Source organism: Moesziomyces antarcticus, assembly GCF_000747765.1.
Source record: "Moesziomyces antarcticus DNA, scaffold: scaffold_v10024, strain JCM 10317, whole genome shotgun sequence".
NCBI classification, from domain to species: Eukaryota; Fungi; Basidiomycota; class Ustilaginomycetes; order Ustilaginales; family Ustilaginaceae; genus Moesziomyces; species Moesziomyces antarcticus.
In genome coordinates this window covers 32,172-48,650 of record NW_014638986.1, presented here as the reverse complement: position 1 = coordinate 48,650, position 16,479 = coordinate 32,172, and the positions used below count along the sequence as shown (strand labels likewise).

The following is a 16,479-nucleotide window of genomic DNA, read 5'->3' as shown; positions in this document are numbered from 1 at the left end:
CTCTCTCTCTCTCTCCCTCTCTATCCTTGCTGCTGAGCTTCGTGTGTGTCTCTCTTCCACTCAGCCTCGAAAGAAAATCAATCTTCAGAATTGTGAGATCCACGTTCCCACAACCTTGCACAAAAATGACTCTCTGTGACTGCGCCGACTGAGCCTTTTGCCCTCCATCTCATGGAGCGGGAGAGGAGAGCGATTTTGCGTCGCCGTGACAGAAATTTTTGTTCCCAAGCTGAGGCTCGCCTTTGTCGTAGCGGTCCAACGCGACGCACTTTCATGGCTTTCGGCTGGGATGCATTTCTTCTAAATTTGCAGCAGAATGGCGGAAGAGCAGAGCTGCGATGATCGTTGCGTCAGGCCGCCTCGCCTCTCGCTTCTTGGGCTCCAAGTGACGCTGCGCTGCACAAGGCCTGCCAGTTGACGAGCTTCGAAAGCGGTGGCTGCAGCTGCCCGCGGATTAGCGGTCGACTGAGAAATCCACAATCGGCGGCGGCTCTTTTTCCCCCTCCACCATATCGTTTTCACCAACACACACACAYATCCAACATGCCCAAGAACAAGGGAAAGGGAGGCAAGAACCGTCGTCGCGGAAAGAACGACGTTGGCGACAAGCGCGAGCTCGTCCTCAAGGACGAAGGCCAAGGTAAGCCCCCTTGCCTCGCCATCTGCAAACCCTGCGACTGCGCCGTTTTTCACTGACTCTTTGCACTTCATGACGTTCGATAGAATACGCTCAGGTGCTCAAGATGCTTGGCAACGGTCGTTTGGAGGCACAGTGCTTCGACGGTGAGAAGCGTCTGGCGCACATCCGCGGCAAGCTGCGCAAGAAGGTGTGGATCAACCAGGGCGACATCATCCTCATCTCGCTGCGCGACTTCCAGGACGGCAAGGCGGACGTCATCCAGAAGTACAACGCAGACGAGGCACGTGCACTCAAGCAGCAGGGCGAGCTGCCCGAGTCGGCCAAGATCAACGAGACCGACACCTTCGGCGAGGAGGAGGGCGGAGACGTAGAGTTCCAGGAGGGCTCCGACGACGACGACGAAGACTCGGATGACGACGACGACCTCGACGACCTCTAGAGTTCCGCTTCACCCCCCTGGCACCCTCATCCGTTGTACGATACACACACACACCCACATGCGCGCCTCCAAAAATTCAACGCACCACTCGTGCACATCCAGAAAAACAATCGTCTTGGTTGCATTGGTCTCACTGTGGACCTGCGGACAATCAAGCCCATGGATTCGAATCGTTCGAATCGGGCAGCTTCGCATTCTGGCCGAGCGGCGAGAGCGAGCGGCCCTTGAGGAAGGTCTCGTTGTCATCCACGTCGATGCGCGTCGAGACGAGTCGGTCCGTCTGAGTGTCTTGCGCGTCGCTGCACTTGTGAGGTTGTCCGTCGGGCGATGTGCTTGGGTCGGGGTTCGGCGTGGCCGAGCGTGAGGCGTTGGGCGAAGGCGTGTACTGCTTGCGAAAGATGCGCGTGCCGCCGGCGCGAAGCGCTGGATCGCCGCGTCGACGCTCCATGAGTCGCTCCCGCTCCTCGGCCTTGTAGTCCTCCACCACCAGATCCACTGCGCCGTACGGATCGTCCTCTTTCGCCTCGATCTTGGGATCGCTTGGCGCGTCCGCCTTCGCCTCCGCCGCTTGCGTGGTCTTTGAATCCTGCGACTTGCTGTTCGTCTGTTGGCCCTCCTGGTCCTCTTTCACTGGAGCCTTTGCAGACTCATCGCTGACCTTGGCCTTGCCCTTCGCCTTACTGCTCCCGGCTTGCTCGTCTCTCTGTGCCTCGCCGTTTGTTCCACCCTGTGCTGCATCATCGCCACCTTCGCGCGGCCTAGCCTGGGTCGGTTCGGTCTTGGCCTTCTTGGATAGCGTAGCCTTGCGTCGGCGGCGGTGGACGATCTCGTCGTCCTGCTGCCAGCGCGAGTGGCGTGCCTGCTCGCGCGTAATGTCGATGTTCGGATAGGCATAATCGCCGAAGTTGAGCGTCCGCGAACGCTCGTACGCCTCCTCCTCTTCCTCGTCCGGACTGTCGAAGCGCAGGTCCTCGGCCTCCTCGTCCGAGTCGAGCTGGCGCTCGGCGAAGAAATCGAGCCCCTCGCCCGCATGCCGCACCGCACTGCGCGCCACCTTCTTCGGATGCGGCAGCAGCGGGCTGCGTTCCGAGCGTTCCTGGTGCTCCAGATCCGGGTCCTCGTGCACGATCTCACCAGCCTCCTGGGGCGTGAGCGGCGCATGGCCCTCGAGCTGCATGCGCTTGTCGTTGATGTACCGGCGCAGCTTCTTGAGCGGGCCCTGATGGCGCGCTCCTTGCGTAGCGTCGCGGATATCACCCGTGCCGCGCTGCGGCAACCAGTACTTGCCCTTGCCGCCCTGGGTGTAGCGCAGTCCGGCCTTGGACCTGCGCTCGCGCGCGAGCGGCTGGTGGATCACGCCCTCGCTCGGCTCGAACGTCTGATAGACGTATCCCGTGCCGCGCACGGTGGTGAGGCTGTCCGAAAAGACGTCGTACATGCCGATGCAGTCGCGCAGCGCATAATACACGGGCAGCCTCGCGGCATAGTGCGCAAACGGATCGATGTAGTCGGTGTGCGAAAAGGCGTACGCATGCGCCAGCGCAAAGATGGGCATCTCGAGGCAGATCATAAAGTCCTGGATGGCCATCGAGATGTACTCGGGATCGTACACCGGACCGACCTTTTTGAGGATGCCGGCCGCCACGAGGATCGAGATGCCAAGCCCCTGCCAAAAGGAAAAGAAGATGATCCCCTTGATGCACAGGAACTTGGACGTCACGCGGAACGGCTTGAGGTCGCTGTTGAGGCACTTCCACACCATGGCGAGGCAGTAGAGCGAGAGGAAGACCGACACGTTGTATGTGAAGGAGACCCATGTGTATCCGTTGCTGACTGAGATCTTGCCCTCCTCGTACTTGCCCGCCGCCTTGAGCAGCAGCGTGGCTACGGCCAGGACGGGCTTGACCTGCACGTACTGCAGCACACCGCGCTTGAGCGCGAGGAAGGTGTACGGATCCGAAGCGTCCATGTCGTGCAGAAAAAGATTGGCAGGGAAGAGATGCTGCTGTGGGCGTCTGCCATGGAGGAGGACGATGAGGCTGCGCTCTCCGCCGAGATACTCGATGAGCAGGTTGAAGAAGCAGTAGATGACGAACGCCTCGTACAGATCGCGGAAGAGGTCGATGATGTCGGCGAGCTCGAGTGAGTAGAGCGATATGACCGAGGCGATCGAATAGATGGGCACCATGAGCAGCAGCCGCACCACGTAGCGCTGCAGCGTCGGCTTGCGGTAGTTCTTGAGCTGCTTCCAGATGAGGAAAAACGAGAAGATGGTGGCAAAGATGGCGGCCAATGTCGAGGTGACGAGCAGCGAGGTGGGCAGCGACCTTCCTGAGCCGCTTCCCTCGGGACTCTTGTGCTCGGGCTCCTTGGCGAGCATCGTCGCGGCGAGCTGATGCGGCCACGACGCCGCTGAGTTGAGAGACGGCATGATGAGCAGCAGCGACGATGGAGGCGCAGCCCTGAATGTGGCACTGTAGTCTGCTGGGTCGATGATGCGATGTTGATCTACTTGACGAGCATGGTTGCAGCTATGGTCGTGGACTGCGTTGCCGCGACGAGGAGGGTTGCGATGGGAGTACGATACGATGGAAGTTGACAGCGACAACAGGCTGCATCTGTGCGGGGGAGACCACCTCCACACGGCCAACTGAGCCTTTGCGCAGCCGTGGCTCCAAAATAGCAGTCTCCACGGGACGGTCCCTCGATGCGGCGGAAATTTTCCAGTATGTTACATCGATGCTTCCACCATTTTCGAGCGGTCGCCTCGCGGGCTGCAGCGCGCGTCACCGTGCAGCCAAATAGGGCGGGCGCTTCAGGGGTCGAAACCAACACACCAACACCTGCCTATCTGGGCGAACCCACCTTGGTCCTCTCATAACCCGAGCCCACGCTTCTCCATTCTCCCACCCTCGCGCGCACCTCTTTTACGGCTTCTTTCACTGATGCTGTGGCGCTGATGAAGCCATTCGCTCGTAACGCAGAGCACCAAACGTTCGGATCGAGATGAACCTCCTCGGTGAGCTGGCGAGCAGCTCTTCGGCGCTGCTCTTTGGACCTCCAGGTACGCAACCCCTTATATCACCCTATCCACTTTTTGAGTCCGGCTGACGATCTCTGTCTGTAGCACCTGTGGCGAAAGATCCACCGCCACCGCCGAAGCGCACAGCCATGACTGCGTCGAGAAAAGCCGCGCTGCTCAAGCCGAACCTCGGGCTTGCCGAGCAAGCACAGGAAGGTACGAAGGATGAGGCGCCGCTGCCGGTGATACCAGAGACGGAGAATAAGGCTGCATCGGTGCTGGTGAGCACGGGCGCTTCGGCGCTCAGCTTCCTCGGCAGCACCGTGGTCAGTCTCACCTCGGCAGCCGCGTTGGCTCTCGTCTCGCCGCATCCAGCCGCCGAAACCGGCAGCGCAAACACAGCAGCGCCAGGGGAGAAAGAAGGAGGCACGGTATTGGGCACTCTATCGTCGGCGGTGTTTTCATCTGCTGCTTCGGTGCGCGATATGGTGCTCGGATCAGCCGACGCCACCTCAACCAACGATGCTGGAAAGGATTCGGCGCCGCCGAGGGTGAAGCGCGCATCGACGTTGCCCGTGCAGCTGACGGCGACGGGGGAGCCGTTCTCGGACGACCCGAGCGTATCGGCCATGCAGCGCATCCCAGACCATCCATGCGGCCATGTTGCGCACCACAAGCTCACGCACTGCTGCTCGGCACCTGCCATCCCCACCACCGCATGCACATGCACATGCTCCACCACCAAAGACCCACAGTGCGAATGCGACTGCCACCTCAACGCCGCCAACGCACGTCGAGACTCGGGCCACTTTCACCGCGTCGAACAGCTGGTCAAGGGCACCAAACGGGTTGTGCGCGACATCAGAAACGTCCTCTGAAAGCTTTCCTTTGCATTGTAGGTGCCGCGAACAGTCTAGAATACAGTATAAATGTCCGACAAAACCAACGCGTGCGGCATAGATCAGAAGCGACCAGCATCCATCATCTGCGCCTCGATCCCAAATGCCGTATTAGCAAATCCGCCACCATCACCTGCCCCTGCGGTCTGCTGATGACTTTGTGTCTGTGCATCTCCCGCACCGCCCTCAGAAATTTGACCCATGCGGCTAAAGTACGCGTCCCAGTTGGCGAAATCGAGCGGTGCGCCGGGGATGCCATCGAGCATGGTCGGATCCACGCGCGACGCAAACATGCCTGCAGCCGAGTTGGCCTCCGAAGCCTCTCCCGCCCCCGTCTGTGCCGTGCCCGCGTTGCTGCCGTTCTGGTTGAGTACAAACTCGGCCGGCGCCCAGTAGGCATTGTTGAGGTGCGGGTTAAAGTTGAAGCTAGGGCTCGTGGGTGTGATGGCGTTCTTGGCCACGGACAGTTGGGTGCCCGCACTGCCTACACCCAGCTGCGCCAGGTTGCCAAAGTAGCCGCTGCCACTGCCACTCGAGCCCGAGGCGCCAGTACCATCGCCACTGCTCGCCTTGGACATGTTGGCGAAAGCAGCGAGGTTCGAGTCGAGGAATGCGTTGCTCGCTCCCATCGCATCCGGTGCGATGGGAACCATGGTGAGCAGCCGCGTGCCCGAACGCGTCACAGGCCGTCCGTCGGCGTCTTGCCACACATCGCCGCCAAGATGGGTAAAGTTGAGCACGGATTCGTCGCTCGGTGCCGGCGTTTCGCTCAGAGCTGCGCCGGCCGTTGACGTCGGCACGGCCGAGCTCACCGCGGGGACGCTGTTGGTGAGTGCACCCGAACCCGTCGGCTGCTGCGAAGCGCCTGCCGCCGTCGCAGACGTGGAGCCGGCCAGGCCGAAGCCGGCCGAGGCGGGGAGAGTGGAGGTGCTGACGCTGTTGAGCATGGCAAAGCCGCCATTGGCAAGCGCAGCTGCAAAGCTGTCCTGCGCCCCGGTGCCCGTCGAAAGGCCAAGCGCCGCGCGGTACTGCTCGTACGTCTGCCATCCGCCGTTCTGATCGTTGCCCGTGCGTACGAGCGCCGGGATTCGGCTGCCGTCCTGGTTCTCCTGCATGATGATCGTGCCCTTGGGCAGGTCACGCAACAACAGCCTCTGGTCGGCAGCAATGTACACGCCGCCCCCAGGCCTCGATGCATCCGGCTTGAACACGATGCCGCGCACGTTTTCACGCGACTTGCGGTTGGTGACGCCTGCGGTCGGGTTGAGCGTGCCGTTGGAGCGCGTGTTGGCGTAGACGCCGGCGCAGCTGTCGCATAGGAGCGAGATGACGCTAGCAGCCTTGCCGCGCATGCTGACGTCGTCGGGCTCGTGGTTCTCGCGCCGGTAGCGGCCCATGATGTCGTTGAGCTTCTTGAGCTGCATCTGGGCATTAGTATCGCCTCGACGCACAAAGGCGTGGTACTGCACCGTGGCGCACGAGACGAGGCAGTACGAGACGATCTGCATGGTGTCGAGGTAAAAGTCGTTCTTGTCCACCCATGCAATGGCCTCGGTGGAGTACTGGATGAGGGCGCTCATGCGGTCGATGGTGAGGCTGAACTTGAGGTGCGTGGGGCAGATATACGAGATGCGCATGAACACACGGAAGAACAGCATCATCAGGCAGGCAAAGCCGACGTGCAGGATGCCTGCTGGAGCGCTTGAGTCGGCGCCCTTGAAGACGAGCTCGGGGGGCAGTGCCGCCTTCCACGTATCGATGTCGCGCAGCAGGCTGAGGATCTCCTCGTCCGTAGCATTCATGAGACCTGTCGGGCTGTAGATGGTCTTCATGACGCGGCCGAAGAGGATGGTGAGCTTGAGCATCTCGGTGTTGTAGGCAAAGGGGCGGTCCGTCGACGGATCCGAGGGCAAATCGTTCGGGGAGCGCAGGATCTCGAACGGCGATGGCAGACGAACATCGCAGTCGGTGAGATCGATCATCATGGGATGGCCGAGCGCGATGCTCTGCATGCGATCGGCGGTGACGCAGCAGCCCCAGATGCGCCTCTTTTGCTCGAGGAAGAAGGCGTCGCGCGAGAGATCGTCCTTGCCACTGGCGTCGCGATGTAGACCCAGATCCTGCGCCATGCGGATGGCAGCCCCCGTGCGGTTCCAGCAGCGCGTGCCACTCTGGAGAGCCGCTGGCCCGTGCAGATCGGCATGGAGAGACATGACGAGCAGCGCCCTCACGGTGACCGAGTTGGAGGAGGACAGAAAGTCGTTTTCACGAAAGAGCGCGTTGATCGTCATCTTGACGGCGCCAAGCACCTCCTTGGGCACGCCTCGGCTCAGCGCGGCGACGCCGCAAATGGCGTACAGCAGCAGCGGCGGCGTGGGCGAGAGATGCAGGAACTCGGACTTGGTGACGACGGGGAAGAGCGTAGCGACCTTCTCAAAGTAGGTGTTGACGAGCTTTTCGGCCACATCGCCTGCGAGGCGGCCTTTGATGGACTCGGGGATGCGTACGACGTCGTCCTCGTCGAGCTCGACGGCGACGTTGGCATCCTTGGCGGCATCGGCGCCTGCCATAGTGCCCTTGCGCGCGCGGTGGAAGCGGATGATGCCATCGCCGCTGGCGCCCACCTCGAAGGTCTGATTGTGCTTGATGTCGTGCGCCTCGATGGCAGCGCCGGGGATGAAGGCGGTGGAGTGGACGATGTAGGCGATCGAGGTGGGCCCGAGCACGCGGGTATCGGGAGGCGGCGTGCGCGATGGGCTCCTGCGCTGTGGAGCGGGGGTGGTGAGGCTGGAAGACGAGCTGGATGGATGCAGGTGGGCTGGCGTCTGCTGGTTGGCGCCGAACGAGTGCTGTGGGCCGGCGCTGGAGAAGGAAGGCTGCGAGTGGCCGGCCCAGAACTGCTGCGAGGCGCCGGCGAAGCCAGTGGGATTGTGGAGGGCGCCCATGAAGGGCTGCGCACTCATCATGGCGGCATAGGCAGGGTGTCCGACGGGCACGTGCATGGGCAGTTGACCGGAGAGGGCGCCGTTGGTGCCGGAAGCGGCTGCGACGGCGGCTGCTGCGGCTGCAGCCTCCTCGGCCTCGCGCTGGTATTTCTTCTTGAAGCGAGTCTCTGTGATGGGGAGGAAGAAGGTGCATTCGAAGCCGTACTGGCGGCAGTGTGCGCAGACGAGGCCGCCGTTTCCATTGTTGACCGAACCGACGGGCGGACCGCCGTCGTCGATTACGTCGCAGCGGATCTTTTTGCGTCGGCACGAGTCGCATGCGCGCGCGGTCTTGATGCGCTTGGAAGACTTTTCGGCGGAGCCCGGGGTGGAGCGGAGATCGTCTTTCGGGGCTTGACCGTTGAGAGCATCAGCGCTGGTGTCGTTGGTGGAAGGGCTAGCGTGTGAAGAAGAGTGTTCTTGCTTGAAGAGGTGTTCGGACTCGGAGTCTTTGCGCTTGTTGGCCCTGCTACCGGGCGTCCCGGTGGAGCTAGACGGGGTTGCAGCGGCAATGCCCTCGGGGGAGAGCTTGAGGCCAGCAGAGTCGTTCATGGCGGTGGAGGAGGGCAAGCAGGAAAGAGCGCGGCTGGCGATGGTCGTGTGAGACTCTGTCGGAGGGGGCAGCGGGGCCGAGAAGAGCGATGGGAAGAGGCGAGGTTGATTGCGGGTCTATAGCGGCAAGGCGCACGAGTGCATGGCCTCGGTGGTGGAAGTTACGGTGTGCGGGGAGCGACGATGCCTTTCAGAGGGTGAGCATTCCCACGTTACAAGAGCAAAGCTGCCGAGGATCTGCGCTGGATCAAGCCAGGGTCGTGTCGGAGGATGCTGCCATCTATGAGGCTGCAGGGATGCGTTGCGAGTCGGAGGCTGAGGTCGACAACGAATGAGCGAGAAGCCCGACGAGGTGAGGGGGTCGCGGTTGGGGATCGCGTGCGAGACCTGCTTGGTTGCGATCGACGTGGATGTGTGTACGAGGCGTAGTCAAGCTGCAAATAGGATGCGAAGGCAAACGTTGGTGATGGAGATGGTGATGGCGACGCGAAAAGGTGAGCGGATGAGCGGACTCGGGTAGGACTAGGACGAGGGTCGAGGTCAGGCGAAGTACTGCAGGGCGAGGCGAGGCGGAGCGAGTTGCGTTGAACGTCGGAATGCAGTCGAAAAGTCGCATGTGGATGCGGACCGGTTCGGTTGTTCTGGGCAGGGCAGATAGAGAGGGTGGAGAGCCGTGCATCGGGTTGAATGTGCGGAGAGGGCCGGCCTTCAGGCACGGATGCTTCTGAGAGCTGCTGAGAGCTGCAAGCTGCAGCGCTCCACTCGCATCGCAATCTCGACTGCAATCACACACGAAATTCCAGCCGCTCTCCGGCCCCGCCGATTCACACACCTTGGAAGCGCCAAGCTGGATGGCAAACAGAGCAGAATTCCAATGAGTACCACTGCTCCGGCCGCCTCCTTCCTGCGTGAGGCGCGATGGCTTGGCCAGATGCGACGATGTTGCTTGGGCCAGCCCTGATTGTGCAAAAGGCCAGGCACGCGAGCCAGGAACGCGCGCGTGTGCTGGTGAAAGCTCGCCTCTGTATCACCTCGTCGTCGCCTCGATGCGACGTGCTCGAACAAAGTCCACGGCGTCCTTGCCTTGCCAACAGCTACGACGGCCACGTTTGCATCCAATGCAGACGTCGCCAGCTCGTCGTGGGCTCTGTCGCTCTTTCTGGCTGTCTGGCTGTGAAACCCAGCCCGGTCGGTGTTTCGAATCGTGGGCTGCGGATTTTCGGCCAAAAAACTCCGATGGCCAGTCCAAGGAGGGCACGCGCAGCATCTGCGCTGCCAAAAAAGGGGAGGAAAAACGGGCTCGAACCTCGTTGACGCCGCATTTCCGACGATGCCATGCCGGTCGGGGCGCTTCTCTCGCAAGCGCTCCATTTACGGTAGCCCCGCCTCGCCATGAACCGCGCAACCGCCGGTTGGCCTGTAGCATCTCGATGGCCGTGGTGATTGCTCGCCGAGATAGCGTCAGCCCACTGCATCTTCGGCCAACCTTGCGTGTCGGACCAGGCCTCATCTTCGCAGGGGGGATGGGGGCCTTGCTCGAATGGTCGCCGGAGTCGCAGCGTCATACCATCCCTTGCTCGGCGCTCGGATGCACACGCACACGCACACGCATACAGTAGCAACGCCGCTCGAGGCTCTTGCGAGCCACGCTAGCCATCCTCTGTCTGCATGAATCCCGACCCTTCGCATCATGCCCATGCTCGCCTGTCGCGCCACCATTGGCCCCAGTCTGGGCCCAGGGTTGGAGATCGCTTGCCTTGACATCTGCATGCATGGCGGCCACCGAGCCCACCCCGGTGCCGCCGGTTCAGGAAGTCTGCACATTCCCTTTGCCCTCCCTCGCCCCCTGTCTTTGCCGCCTCCTCACACACGCCCGCGCATCTTCTTACCCCCAAAGCCATGGCCTACAAAACAGGAAAGCAGGTTGAAAGAATAAACACACGGAAATTGCACGCCCCTCCGGAAAACGTGGCCATGCCGAGATGCCGAACCCAGCCCGTCGGAACAGTTGCGCATCGCTGCACCGGACAGTCTTCGGGTCAGATTCGCTCCATAGCGCTGTCTGAGGGGCACATCATGCGTCGCCACGTTGCCCTGGCCTGCATCGTAAATCACACATCGGGGCGCGGTATCGGCGACCGCGGGCCATCGTCATGCGTCTGGTGTCGCCTTGAAGCCAGTGTCGGTAAGCATCGTTGCTTGGCAAGTCTGCCCGTCGTGCGTGCGTTGGCTCGTACTGTCGTCGCTCTTGCACATGTGAGCCACCTGGACCGGCGCAAGCGAGTCAATGCTCGACTCTGCCCCCGGCAGTACCTCGTCGAAGTTGATGGTCTCGAGGCTCGGGCTTGCCTTGCGTTCCCTTTGTGTGGTGAGAAATGTGCATTGCGCGCGAAACATCCTGCATGCCCAGATGCCACATGCAATCCCCTGCATCCTTAGTGGCAGATATGGATTCGCAAGTCGCCCGCCCAACACCACGGTGGCCACCATAGCTGCTCCCTTCAACGCCACCGAGCCTACGCCGAACAGTGCTGCATCGCGCAACAGCATGTGTGCCACCTCTCCCCTCCGCGGCGAAGCGTCTTGCAGGATGGGTACCACCACGACGAGCGTGAGTGTGATGTCCGTGACGATGGCAATGGCCAGCATGGCGACGATCCACTCGGGCACGAACCTCGGTCCATCGAAGCCCGTCTCTAAGGATAGCACCAGGGTTGCGATGCCTCCGGCGAACTCGGCTGCCAGTAGCATGTGGATCAACAGCGTGAGGAGTATTGGCCGGTGGAAGTGGATCACAAACGCTCGATATCCTACCAGCGTTGAAGTGGCGGTGAATGTGAGCGGGAGTAGCGCAACGCGAAGCCAGCACATCGGTCGAAACGCAGTCCAGCCCGCACCGAGCGTTGGAATCGTCAAACATGCCAGCAGCATGATCCCCATCCCCATCGCATAGCGTGCTGTAAGGTACGCAATCGGCATCACCCGTACGGTGCGCTGTTGAACCATCGCACGAACCAATGCCGCATCGAACCGTAAAAACGACACCGTCTCTAAAAATCAAGCTCGTCAGTACCAATTCCAGCTTGATGCAGGATAAGGATGGGCTTACCTCCAATCACGATGCCTGCAAGCACGGCGGTGGTGTGCGTATCAATCAGGGTGACACTAAGCGGATCGTGCATCGTCATCCTCCCAGTCGTAAAGACGATGGTGTGTCGTCAAGATGCGATCATTCGCAGCCGTTTATCATCCATAGCTTCGGGGCGGCTGCGCTTACTGCATGTGGCGCACACACACTCGGCATTTGGCACACCGATGCACACTTGTGGCTCTGTGGCTTGCACGACATGCTCCACAGCCAAACGCTGTTCCCACCCTCAACTTTCTTTTCCGCCACGGCTTTCATCTCCACCCCTTCTGGGACGGACGAGACAACCCGATCCTCGTAGCCGTAATTACCGTCTCGCATCCTCGCCCTAAGCTCTGCCAGCTGACATTGACCAGCTGACACCCCCAACGCCACATATGAATTGCCCGAACGGCTCGAACTTCCGACTCGACGCTCGATACAACGATGAAGGCAACACTTTTGGGTTTTTTGCTGTGTGATACAAATACAATTTTGGTTGGGGTCACGAGGGATCCGCTTTTTCGCGAGACTATCATGCGCCTCGAGCCTTGATGGCCATGACGAGCTGGACCTTTTTTCTGACCATGTCGGCGAACCTCCTACGGTGCCTCTCGCTCTTCTTGCGTCTTCGTTCCTCGTTGGGCTTCTCGTATCGCTGTTGCAGCCTAAGTTCGCCGCGCACGTTGTTCTTCTTGAGCAGCGTAGCCAGCTGTGCATACGCTCTTGCCGGATCCGACGATGGCGTAACCCGAATGCTCCTGCCACTAAACGGCGTTGCAGGCCAGGACTGCTCGCCGTACACCGCACGGTTGGCCCACTCGGCTTCCAGATCGGCCACGTAGCCTCGACGCCCATCCGCGGGCCGCGAAAGACGCGCACCTGCCCCGCGCGTCGTCTTTTCATACGAATCCGCAAGCGAGTCCAGAATCGCACTGTAAGTCGATGCTGCCGATCCGGTCGATGCAGTCTTGGCAGAGGGCGATGTGGACGCAAGCTGCCCAAGCGACGTAGATGCAAAGCTGCGGCAAAGAAGGTTTATCGAGGCCGAAGATGTGCTCGGCACAAGCGCGGCAGTGCGCAGAGGTCGCGCAACAGCGCTGCGCAGCATCGACATCGTGGTTTGCCGCTGTGTGTGTGTGTCCGCCAGATATGCGGCGTGTGTGTGTGGTGTGGTGCGGTGGTGGTGGTCGAGGAAGAAAAGGTGCAGGTGGGCAGGCGAGCTTCCAGAAAAAAGCTTCGCGTGCCCTCGGAACCGAACGGCTGGTCGAGCCACGGTGCTGCGGAAAAATTGCACCTTGTTAGACCTTCATTTTTTGGGCCCCAAATCATTTCCAGCCAGCATTGTCTGTCGAAACTCAACACCCTGCTGCACAGACTCAAACGCATGTTCTGGCAATGTTTTGATTACAGGCTCAGTAGCGCTCAATTGCTGAAGAGAGACATATCGGGCAAGTGGACGTCGTCGTCGCGACGCCATCCTCTCTTTCGTAGACGCTCCACCTCGATGAGCCACTCGCGTGCGGCCGGGCTGATCTCTGCGTGCGTGACGAGAAAGTCGATCCTGTGCATGGTCCTTTGCATGGTCTCGATCGCCGCCGGGTCACCTTGCACCGTGTCCTCTGTTGTCGGTGAGCTTGCAACGGCGTCTTGCAGCTGCAGTGCATTGCTTTCTTCCCTCTCGCCCGAGCTCCTCGATCGAGCGTTCGGGTAAGCTCGACGATCGAGCGTGGCACCGACGGTGATGAGGAGCGCACAGGCGCACTCGATCTCCCACGCCGAGGGAATGTCGATGTAGGCAGTGCGCGTGAGGAAGCGGTCCAGCCAGCGAGCCACTACGCCGACCGTAGCCACCTCTTGAACGCCGAGCTCGCCGACAAATCTCACCACATCCATGGCAGCAAACTGGTTGCGTTCCTCCCCCTCCTGTGCCCATTGCTTGCGCAGGCTGGCCCGGCCCTTCCACGCGCTGCCACCTGCAAATGAGCATGCTTCTTGTCCATCCTTGTCGCAGCTGGGCGCGTCAAAGACCAATGCTCCCGTGCCTGGCAGGGCGAGCTTGTTGTCTCCGTCGACCATCGCCTCGCCTTTCTCGAGAACGATGTCGAGCTCGCCCATGAGCACGTTGGCAAACAGCTTGCCGTGGTTGATCTTCTCCTTGCCCTGGCTGGGCACGCCGAGCAGACGGCAGCACAGCTCGGTAGCCTTGTCAAAGTCGTGCACGATCTTGGCCGACACCAACGCGAGGTTGGCGGCGGTCTCGTACGGCGCGATTGGATCTTCGAGCAGGTGGATAAAGCCGGTGACCGCGTGTCGAAAGAGGTGGCTGCTGATGGCGCGCAGCTTGGCGAATCCCAGCGCCGAATGTGCCTCTTCGACATACGAGTGCAGCCGGCAGACGGACGAGGTGAGGGATCGGAGAAACTCGATGCTGATCGATCGCACCGACTGACGCGGTTCGAGATACTTGCTCAGGATCGCATCAATGTCGTCTTCGACGCGGCCCATGTCGGCTTGCAGTCCGACTAGCAGCGACTTGCTGTACAGGGGCATTTCAGGCGCTTCCATGTTGGTGGCCGCGCTGCCGCTTCTTTCTGCTCCGAGCAATCGTTGGTGTTCTGGATCAAGCTCGGGAGTGGGAGAGCGGATGGTGATGCGGGGAACCTGCATCCTGGCGGCTGCGCGCGTTCGTGACTGGGTTGCTGGAGAGGGCGAGGGAGACGAGAGGGGACTACCGATCTCGGGTCGCAAAGGCTCTGTCTCCAGAAGCATGGGGTCAAGAGTGGGCGAGGATTGGACAGCAGCGTCAGCAGTCCTGGCGCGATGCTTTGCAGCCTCCGCAACATGCCCGTTACGCTTGTTGACCGCTGCCGGAGAGAGTTTGATGGTGCTGGTGCGTTTAGCAACCGTTTGCTCCTCCCTCACCACAAGCCCTTTGACGGGACGCTTCTTGGACTTGACCATGGTGAGCTGAGGATAGAGTGAGTGGCTGAAGCCGTGCGGCTTGGAATAGCATCGTGGAGTTCTCGCTGCGGCCTGCAACGAGCTGTGTGCTCTGTCGATTGAGTCGACTTGTGCAGAGGAGGTAGTGATGGCGTTGGCCACTCCAGGCGACGCACGTCGTGGCGAAAGCGACGATGATTGCGCCGTGGATCGTAGCGAGGTGTAGTACTGGGTGTTTTGCGACTTGATCGTGTAGGGATTGGGACGTGTGGCGACGTACGAAGCCAGAACAAGCCTATCCGGGCTGCTCGAAGAGCAGTGGAACGGGTCTGGATGAACGGATGGAGGGAACGAATGGAGCATCTTGGCTTCAGCCACTGCAATGGCAAGCTCTTTCAAAAGGAAAAGGATGGAATGTGGGCCAACAGTGGGTGTGTGAAGGTGAGCTCTAAGCGAGAGCCAGAGCCGGATGGGGAGGAGGTGGAATGAAGGCGCAGCGGCTGGCTGGCCAAGGAGCGTGTTGTCGAATCTGCGACGGCAGAAAGGGATGCGGAAGCAAGCTTTGAGAGTTGCGGCAATCCCACGCCGGTGGATGCGCAGTGCATGCGTTGCGAGCAAGATTAAGTTTGATGAAGGTGCGAGCGAGAGGAGCCGAAGCAGCGAGCCAAACGGCAACGGTGGCTTTATATGACGACGCGCCGTTCCGCCTGAGCCCACACATTCACTCACTCACTGATTGGACTGTATCAGTGCGGAGACGCGAAGCGGCGAAGGTGCGAAACGAAGCGACTTCGGACGACAAGCTCTAGCTTGCAGCCTCCAACTCTGCTCGCATGCGGCAGAGCGAGAGCCAAAGTCAAAGCTAGCGCCCGTGTCCGACTGCGAAGCTGGATGCGGTCGGCTAGCGTTCTCCAACGGGCCGCGGAGGCACACTGAGGCGCACTGACCCGTGATGGGCAGATCCAGCAGATAGGCTTGAGGGCGCCGACGATTCGGAAAAGCAGCCACCTGCGCTGCCGGTGTGGTTTTGCAGCTCACCCACTCGCCACAGACGCAGAAGCTTCCGAGAGGCGTGTGCGGTTACGATGCTGCCAGATGCGCCCGGCCCCGCCGCAAGACGGAAATATGCCGCGCTCGAACCGCTTGATGAATTCTCTCTTGGCCACAAAGACGGCCCGCGCTGACTGAAAGGACGCCGCAAGTGACTGCACAGAGGGACTGTGCTGCCGTGTGCTGACGCGGGTGCGGCGCTCGAGCTGTGGGCGGCGGTGCAATGCAGTGTGATTGCGTGCGCACGCACCTTGTGTCAAGGCATTATTTGGCGTGCTGGTGTCGGCAGGTGTCGGCAAATGCCACGATCTCATCCCGGCTGGCTGGCTGGCTCAATGCATCATGCAGCTCTCATGAGATCCGCAAGCAAGACGGAACCAAGCCACTCGGTTGACACTGACGAGTGAACTCGAACGCAAACCCAAAGAGGAGTGAGTACTCGGTCCTTTTCACCGCAACCTGCGCGCATGCCGAAGCTATGAACCCATCGAGATGGCTTTGCATGCTGGTGAGTTGCTGCCATGAAGTCACATCGAGAGCACGCTGCCGTGGATTTCACTTTCCCTCAAAATTCTTGACTAATTTCGTGGAGAAAAGAGGGTCACAAAATGCCGCTTTTCTGAAATTACAACGTGTTAGGTCGGGGACGCGCTTGCCAGCGTCGGAGGCGCGCCAGGGAACGCGTGAGGGCAGCGAGCACCGACTGGGCGCGCGGCCAAAACAACGCAAAACGCCTGCCTCCATGCCTGCCAGCTCAGAGTCGGGCACGGGAGCGCTCAGTGTTGCTCGAGCCCCAAAAAAATCAGCGAGACCAACACTTGGG

At 60.8% G+C, this 16,479-nt stretch overlaps 7 protein-coding genes across 7 annotated transcripts; 2 read left to right on the top strand and 5 right to left on the bottom strand.

The window, feature by feature from the left end:
- Window positions 1-543: 543 nt before the first annotated feature.
- On the top strand, window positions 544-1,079 carry PAN0_024d6132 (translation initiation factor 1A; the record flags this gene model as incomplete). Its single annotated transcript, XM_014798428.1, has 2 exons — window positions 544-640; window positions 724-1,079. 2 exons carry the CDS (start codon window positions 544-546, stop codon window positions 1,077-1,079), a joined length of 453 nt encoding a protein of 150 aa, XP_014653914.1.
- Window positions 1,080-1,230: 151 nt separating this feature from the next.
- Window positions 1,231-3,697, bottom strand: PAN0_024c6131 (DUF300-domain-containing protein; the record flags this gene model as incomplete). The annotated part of the gene is made up of 2 exons (XM_014798427.1): window positions 1,231-3,587; window positions 3,667-3,697. 2 exons carry the CDS (start codon window positions 3,695-3,697, stop codon window positions 1,231-1,233), a joined length of 2,388 nt encoding a protein of 795 aa, XP_014653913.1.
- Window positions 3,698-4,085: 388 nt separating this feature from the next.
- On the top strand, window positions 4,086-4,979 carry PAN0_024d6130 (uncharacterized protein; the record flags this gene model as incomplete). The annotated part of the gene is made up of 2 exons (XM_014798426.1): window positions 4,086-4,143; window positions 4,207-4,979. The coding sequence occupies 2 exons, from the start codon at window positions 4,086-4,088 to the stop codon at window positions 4,977-4,979; spliced, it is 831 nt and encodes a 276-aa protein (XP_014653912.1).
- An 83-nt stretch (window positions 4,980-5,062) lies between these two features.
- Window positions 5,063-8,536, bottom strand: PAN0_024c6129 (uncharacterized protein; the record flags this gene model as incomplete). Its single annotated transcript, XM_014798425.1, has 1 exon — window positions 5,063-8,536. One exon carries the CDS (start codon window positions 8,534-8,536, stop codon window positions 5,063-5,065), a length of 3,474 nt encoding a protein of 1,157 aa, XP_014653911.1.
- A 280-nt stretch (window positions 8,537-8,816) lies between these two features.
- Window positions 8,817-11,542, bottom strand: PAN0_024c6128 (uncharacterized protein; the record flags this gene model as incomplete). The annotated part of the gene is made up of 6 exons (XM_014798424.1): window positions 8,817-9,284; window positions 9,369-9,493; window positions 9,568-9,699; window positions 10,426-10,440; window positions 10,528-10,635; window positions 10,774-11,542. The coding sequence occupies 6 exons, from the start codon at window positions 11,540-11,542 to the stop codon at window positions 8,817-8,819; spliced, it is 1,617 nt and encodes a 538-aa protein (XP_014653910.1).
- A 656-nt stretch (window positions 11,543-12,198) lies between these two features.
- PAN0_024c6127 (uncharacterized protein) lies at window positions 12,199-12,780 on the bottom strand (the record flags this gene model as incomplete). The annotated part of the gene is made up of 1 exon (XM_014798423.1): window positions 12,199-12,780. The coding sequence occupies one exon, from the start codon at window positions 12,778-12,780 to the stop codon at window positions 12,199-12,201; it is 582 nt and encodes a 193-aa protein (XP_014653909.1).
- Window positions 12,781-13,088: 308 nt separating this feature from the next.
- PAN0_024c6126 (uncharacterized protein) lies at window positions 13,089-16,160 on the bottom strand (the record flags this gene model as incomplete). Its single annotated transcript, XM_014798422.1, has 3 exons — window positions 13,089-15,135; window positions 15,340-15,619; window positions 16,058-16,160. 3 exons carry the CDS (start codon window positions 16,158-16,160, stop codon window positions 13,089-13,091), a joined length of 2,430 nt encoding a protein of 809 aa, XP_014653908.1.
- Between the last annotated feature and the right edge of the window lie 319 nt (window positions 16,161-16,479).